This window comes from Arachis duranensis, chromosome 4, assembly GCF_000817695.3.
Source record: "Arachis duranensis cultivar V14167 chromosome 4, aradu.V14167.gnm2.J7QH, whole genome shotgun sequence".
Lineage (NCBI taxonomy): Eukaryota > Viridiplantae > Streptophyta > Magnoliopsida > Fabales > Fabaceae > Arachis > Arachis duranensis.
Window position 1 is genome coordinate 9423989 of NC_029775.3, and position 7965 is coordinate 9431953.

The following is a 7965-nucleotide window of genomic DNA, read 5'->3' on the forward strand; positions in this document are numbered from 1 at the left end:
ATGGAGAAATATTTTAAAAGAACTTTATCATTAGAGATTGGATCCCAAAATAATTCATCGACCTCTTCTAACAAGATGAGGTTTTTAGAATTCGAAGTAGAGAGTCTCAGAGCAGATCTAGGATAACGATCAAAGATTTCAAGTTATCATTCAAATGACAGAGACAAAGTTAGATGTACATATTTGCAAAAAGGTCCTTGTCAACCAAAGACTCATGATTTTTCGTAAACTGCTTGTGGTTCTTCTTTTCGAAGATTTAATCCTAATTGGTTTGATTATTATGGCAATTGGTTAGAGTATAGTATATCAAAAGATGTTGTTTTTTGTCTTTATTGTTATCTTATGAAACCTGAGACTGAAGATGGCAATGCTTTTGTAACCAATGGCTTTTCAAATTGGAAAAACGGAGAGATTACAAACTCATGTTGGGATTCATGATAGTGCTCATAATCAAGTTTGGAGAAAATGTAAAGCACTTATGAAGCCAAAACAACACATTAGTGCTGCTATTGAAAAACAATCTGAGCAAGCTAAAAAGAATTATCAAATTCACTTGACAGCCACAATTGATTGTATTAGATTTCTTTTGCAACAAGGATTGGCCTTTCTTGGTAATGATGAGACAAATGATTCTGTTAATCAAGAAAATTTTTTGGAACTTCTAAACTTTCTCGCGCAACATAATGAAGAGATTGATCGTGCTTTCAAAAATTCTCGTGGGAATCTTAAACTAAGAGCTCCCTCAATTCAAAAAGATATTGTAAGAGTTGTTGCAAGTGAAACGACAAAAGTTATTGTCAATGATCTTGGGGATGAATTGTTTGCTGTTTTGGTTAATGAAACCCGTGACATTTCTATTAAGGAGCAAATGTCAGTTTGTTTAAGGTATGTGAATAAAGAAGGGCAAGTTATGGAGTATTTTTTTGATCTTGTTCATGTTTCTAATACTAATGCTTTATCTCTAAAATTAGCATTGGAGTCATTATTAGAAACATATAATTTAAGTTTATCAAGAGTACATGGTCAAGGATACGATAATGCAAGTAATATGCAAGGAGAAATTAATGGTTTGAAAACTTTGATATTGAAAGAAAATTTTTATGCTTTTTATGTACATTGCTTCGCTCACCAACTTAGCTCTTGTAACGGTTGCAAAAAAACAAGTTGAAATTTTTTTGCTTTTTAATTTGTTAATTAATTTGTGCAATGTTGTTGGAGCTTCGTGTAAACGAAGAGATATGCTTCGTGATAGTCAGATGACTAAGACAGTTGAAGCATTACAAAGTGAAAAAATTTCTAATGGATGTGGTTTGAATCAAGAAATAGCTTTGAAAAAAGCTAGAGACACTAGATGGGGTGCACACTATGAAACTATACTTAGATTAATTTCTTTGTTTCTTTCTGTGGTCAATGTTCTTGAATATGTTGAGGAAGATGGAAATAATTCAGAACAAAGAGCTGAAGCATGTCATTCAATCCTTTGAATTCATTTTCAACTTGCATTTGATGAAAAATATCTTGGGAGTTACTAGTGAATTATCTCAAGCGGTACAAAGGAATGATCAAGACATTGTAAATACTATGGCATTAGTTAAAGTGTCTAAGCAACGGTTGCACACTATAAGAGATGATGGTTGGTCTCTTTTACTTGACGAAGTCTCATTGTTTTGTGACAAACATAATATTACTGTTCCAAAAATAGATGATATATTTGTGTCACAAGGAAGATCAAGACGCAAAGTTCAAAAGATCTCAAATTTGCATCATTTTCAAGTTGAGATATTCTATCAAGTAGTTGATAGACAACTTCAAGAACTCAACAATCGTTTTACAGAGGAGAATACTAAATTGCTTCTTCGTATAGCTTATTTGAATCTAAGACACTTATTTCTTGCGTTTGATAAAGAGAAGTTGATCCAATTAGCTCAATTCTATCCATTAGAATTTTCTTCTACTCAACTTTTGGCACTTGATAGTCAACTTGAGAACTTCATATTAGATGTGCGTTCTGATGATCAATTCTCAAACTTAAATGTGATTGGTGTTCTTTTTCAGAAATTGGTTGAGACTCGAAAAAATATTATTTATCCATTAGTGTTTCTTCTTTTGAAGTTAGTTTTAGTTTTGCCTGTAGCAACTGCATCAGTTGAACGAACTTTTAAATGATTGTTTAGTGACATACATAAAAAGAGAAACATTTGATTGTATTGACAATAAAAAGATTATTCAATCTTTTTAAAATATGAAATATAGAAGAATGGAATTTTAAATATTTATTGTTTAAATTATTATTTTATTATTTTAACTTTTTAGTTAAATAATTTGAAGAGTAATCATATTTTATAATATATTGCACGTGCATACACATTTCATTTAATGAGATTAAATTTTTTTAATTTTGAATCTATTTAGATAAACTTAAATAAAAAATTATTTGAATTTGTAGTCCAACTGATATCTATATATACCTTGTATTACTACATATATCACATTAAATAAACAAGTAAAAATGCATTTGTCTTTCTTAAATTATCAAAATGCGATCAATTTTTTACCATGACTTCTACTATTTGTTGCGGTAATCGGATACGTTATTAGTTCTTATTGTTAGTTAGTTAAGTTCAATGAGACCTCGGCTGATTCATATATATTACGCAAATAAAATATTTTAAAAGGTGTTACAAGGATACAATTTCTAAAAGAAGAAGGAAGTGGAAAGAAAAATATCAATTATTATTCCTTATTTAGTTGAGTACAAATCTTGAAATTAAAAAAATATTTGTATAATAAACTAAAAGGTATGGAGTCGACTCAAAAATTTTTCCTTGCATCCTTAGAGGAAAAAAGTAGTAAAAATTAAAATTCGATAATATTTTTTTAATATATATTTTTTAAACTTTATTTTTTTTTATTTTTCTTTCATGTAAATATACAAAAGATTTTACAAATCATCAACATTCTTTTCTTTCTCTTTCTTTTTTTTTTTATTTCTTTTTTTTCCATTTTCATCCTGCGCTTTTTATTTTTGATATGGAAGTGAGGGAGGTGTGTTGCCTCGTTATGGAGTAAACATGTGTTTTACTTTATTGGTGCTAGGGGAGCACAACTCGAACCCAGGAAGTTGTGGTAGAAGAACTCGGACGGTCCGATTAGAGGGAGCAACTCGGACTGTCCGATTTGTGATGTAAAGGCCACGTGGCACGCTGTCGTTGCTCCCATGGACGGTGCCCTTTATACCAACATGATGGACTATACTCACTTCTTCCGAGTCTCTCTCAAGCACACCCCACCAAATCCCTTTCCTCTCTTTTTCTTTTCCTTCAGCCTCCAAAACTCCACTGTTGTTCATGCATGTTGGAAGAAAAAATTCATAATGCCAAAGAAACAAAAATATAAAGATATTGATCGTCCTGAACTTCATATTATACATTATCTCAGCCATCCTGATTATGTAAGTTTAATTTTTAATTTTTTTATATTTCAGATTTATTATTATTATTATTATTAAAAATTTAGGCATATATATTTAAATGAAGTAAATATTATTATATGTTATAGAGTTAATGTTGTTATTGTTAGAAAGTAGATTTAGGAAGATATATATATGTTAAGATTATGATCAGTAAAAATAATATATGGTTAGAATTTTTTTGTAATAATTTTAGAAGCCATAATTATTTATTACGTATAAGTTGAATAATTTTTGGAAACGATTTGTAGAATTCTGAGTAAATTAGGTAGAATTTGTTTTAATATATTTTTGATTGTTGTTTGATTTTTAATTGAGATAGAGACGTTGGTGTAGGAGTTGAGTGCATTGTTATGAAAACCGGACCGAATCGGTCGGTTCCATCAAAAAATAGTTAAATCGAACCCAAAACAAGTCCGGTTCAATAAACCGCCTAGGTTAACGAACCGGTCAAATCCGATAAAATCGGTTTGACCAAATCGCCTGAATTTTAAAATTTTTCAAAACGTGGAAGATGGGGTTTGAACCCCTTCTTAAAGGAGGAAAATGATACTCACAACCACCAGACTGTTAAACTTGCTATTGATATTGCTATTGATATTTAGGCAGATTAATATATATGTAAATATCTTTCAGCAAATAACTTACTTCTATTTAATTTAGTTTAATTTTGGTTATTAACTCATTCATTCTTAAATTAATTATAATTTTAGTTAACAATAATTATAGACTCCGTTATTTTTTTATAATTATATAGTATCTCTTAATATTATTTTTCATTGATTATTTTTTTGTTTGACAGCGATCTAGTAAAATTATATACCATAGCTTTGCGATTCGAATTATTATGTCTTGGTTAGTTAATTGTGGAAATTATTTAAATTATATATCATAGATAGTTATTATCTTTTAGTAGTAAATTAGTCATTGTTAATGATTTGACTAATAAGCTGATATGTTTTTGTAGAGTTTACGGTATCTGATATGTGATCACCCACTCCCTCCAGATCGGTACAATGATAGGATTGAGGAGCATTTACGGTTTACTGGTTTCTTGCATGTTTTCCAAATTGGAGTAGTTCAATGTCAAAAAGCACTGGTAAATGCACTAGTCGAAACGTGGCACCCAGATACACATACCTTTCACCTTCCTGTTGGTGAATGTGCTGTGACACTGGAAGATGTTGCTGTTAGCCTTGGTCTTCCAACAGACGGTCTTCCAGTCACATGGATGACTATGAGTAGTTTTGAAGCCTTAGAGACGGAGTGTTTGCAAAAATTTGGGATTGCACAGAGGAAGTCGGATTGTAGAGCAAGTTGCATAAAACTGACATGGCTTCGAGATCTTAAAGAAAGATTACAGTTGGTTGACGAAACCAGCATGCAGAGGTACGTGAAGTGCCACATTATGCTATTATTTGGTACAGTCTTGTTTGGTGACAAGTTTGGGGCATCTATGCACTGGAAGTTCTTGCCTTTGCTTCGTAATTTTGGCAGTATCAGACAGTACAGTTGGGGATTTGCATGCCTGGCACACCTGTACAGCTCATTATGCAGGGCATCTCGTTTTGACTGCAAGAAAATCGATGGTCCGCTAACGCTTTTGCTAACTTGGGCTTGGATGCGTCTCCCACATCTAGCGCCGGTTCCTCGGGAACCCCGCAGTTTTCCGCTTGCGAATAGGTAACATTATTTTACAGTTACATCCTATATTCATGTGTAGAAAGGAATTGTGTTAATAAATTAAGTCATATTAGGTGGCGTAACTGGGAGCGTGGAGATCGACGTTTTAGGTATCTTACATTGGAGCATTTTAGGAAAGCCTTGGATGATCTCCAGGAAGGCCATGTGTGTAGATATTAAAGAAGTAGTTGATATGATTTTACTGTTAATGTTAAAGAAGTATTTCGATGATCTCCAGGATTGTAATAATATGTTTCCTATATTTATCGCATTTTGTGTGGCTTGCTTATGCTGTTGATCGTGTTGATCCGGATATAATTCCTACAGATATCTACATGCACTTCGTTGTGTGGAGTGCTACGGTGCTGTTAGTGTCTTTTGAAATCATTGAGTGGCATGCAACCGACAGGTTTAGGAGACAGTTTGGTTTTGTTCAGAGAATTCCTCATCAGGAACAAAATCTTGACAAGGCACACGGAATGGTCCTGACTGGTCCTAAGAATCTTGACTGGACCACGACCACGACTCATATGTTTTAGGTGATGCAGTAGACAAACAGGTATAACCACATTCTTATTGAGCTTCCCATGCCTCCACAGCATCCTTTGGATATTTACATGTACTGGTACCATACAAGATATGGCAACCACTTGAACCTGTCGGATCATGTGGGTCAAGAGAATGATGAAGGAGATCAAGTCATAGATGATGACAATGAAGAACAGAAACCACAATCACCCCCATCTCCACCTCCACCTCCACCTCCTCTTCCACCTACACAAGAACAACTGCAGTGCTCAAACCCATATGTGCCTCAAACATAGTTTACCACATCATACCCAATACATCAGCAGTATTGGGGTAATCCACAGCTTGACTCAGGAGATGGAGCATCCTTTAGCAAATTAATTGAATTCATGGCTGCAGAAGCAGGCCAATCACAGTATGGCCATCAGCCTGATATCATGGCTGGTAGGTATTTCTTTGACGCGATGCATCCATACCACACTTCCTCGGTTAGTACTGGAGGGTTGGTATCTGGTGACTCAAGTAGGAGTGATGGTGGTAGAGGAATTCTTAATAGTCAAAGACCTCGTCGTGTTTCAATGGGTTTAATTGAAGAAAATGCTAGGACATGTGATCTAGAGACTAATGAGTATCTAATTGATACCCCAGATGACGAGGATGACGATGAGGAGGAAGATGAATCGATGGACGAAGATGAAGAATCGAATAATGATGCTTTAGATGATGGTGATGGTGCATGTCCTATTATTGCTTTAATCATTTTGCCAATTGATTATATTATATTCATATACGGTTGATTTGCTTATATTATATACATGCTGGGTCATTTGATTTTTGATTATATTCATGTTTGGATGATTTGCTTATATTATATACTTGCTGCTCCGTTTGATTATGTTGTATTCATATATGGTTGAGTTGCTTATATTTTGAACTTGTGGGGACAATTGATTATATTCATATATGGTGATTTGCTTATATTGTATATTTGCTGGTTCATTTGTGTTGGTTTGATTATATTAGAAACTTGTTCAAACAACTAATTAAGTTGTACACAGGTGAGGTCCGTACTCCAGCTGAAACAGGGAAAGGCTACAATTTCATGGTTGATCCGCCACGTCGTAGCGCTAATCGATACACTCCATCCATGCTCAAAAGGATCTCCAAGAAATGCAAGGATGTTGTGGACGACATAAAGTGGGCAAGGAGAAAGTAGCTTTTGTGTAGTTAGTATTATTACAGTGGAGTTGTTTGAACACTTTTCCATGTATTGTTTAAATGTTCTATGGATTGTAACAATGCATATCATGGAGTACTTTTCTATCGAACATGGCATATAGTAGTTTGATATTAGTTACAATGTTTCAAATAACATACTTTGTAGCTTGGATAAGTTATACAGATTAGCAAATATCATAGACTACTTGGATTTAACATGAAATACATAAATCTACTGAGCATCATTGCCGGCACCCACACCACCTGCCTGACGGCGTCTACTACGGCTGTGTCCCTCAGTCCCACATTGCTTACATATCCTAGGACGACGTAACATTTGCGTGTCCATCTCGTTCAAGAAGCGCGTCATCCTTGGACGACCTTTGGTAACTCGTCTCAAGAACAGATTCGGTACGAATCGAGGCCCATTGTAAGTAGGCTATGTAGTAGGATTCCTCAGTGGCCTAAACCTGGCTCAGTAAACCCAATGAAGTTGGTCCATCTTATACACCTCATGAATATAAACCTGCCAATTTAGTCATTGATTTGCACAACATGCAAACACATGTCTACAAGGAATTCGGTCCACCTGGAACTCACCGCAGTCACATCGTTGTCGATGGAGGTCGCGACATACTCTACTTCACTTGCCATCTCACGCACTTCAAAGACCTCATTCTGCCTGTCGAAGCAATTCACCTGGATGTTTTCTAATGCAAGTTGATTTGCATGCAACTTGGAGGTCACAAGCTCAGAAAAAACATGGTCGGCAGTAATCCGAGCCTCCGCCTCGACTCTTTTCCGAGTGAACAGCTCGTTGAGTTTGTAGAAAGTTGCTTTCACAAGTGCAGTGATGGAGAGATTACGTGCAACCTTCAATACTGAGTTGATGCATTCCACAAGTTTTATAGTCATGTGACCCCATCAGTAACCACCGTCGAATGCCAATGCATACTCTTCGCGAGGGATTCGATTTAGCCAGGTTGTGTACGCCTCACCCCGTTCTCGTAAACGTTGGTAACGCAATTTGTACTCGCGGACCGTCCACGAATATCCTGCGCAACAAG

General features: G+C 35.0%; 1 protein-coding gene across 1 annotated transcript; it reads left to right on the forward strand.

The window, feature by feature from the left end:
• The first annotated feature begins 382 nt into the window (after nt 1–382).
• Nucleotides 383–1484, forward strand: LOC107483192 (uncharacterized). The gene is made up of 2 exons (XM_016103813.1): nt 383–1043; nt 1219–1484. The coding sequence occupies exons 1-2, from the start codon at nt 383–385 to the stop codon at nt 1482–1484; spliced, it is 927 nt and encodes a 308-aa protein (XP_015959299.1).
• Nucleotides 1485–7965: the final 6481 nt, after the last annotated feature.

What these genes read in the sequence shown, in the direction of transcription:
- LOC107483192 (XM_016103813.1), top strand. Translation starts at nt 383, where the DNA reads ATGGCTTTTCAAATTGGAAAAACGGAGAGATTACAAACTCATGTTGGG. An exon ending in TCAAGGATACGATAATGCAA is followed by an intron (nt 1,044 to 1,218) that starts GTAATATGCAAG and finishes ATGTTGTTGGAG; the next exon opens with CTTCGTGTAAACGAAGAGAT.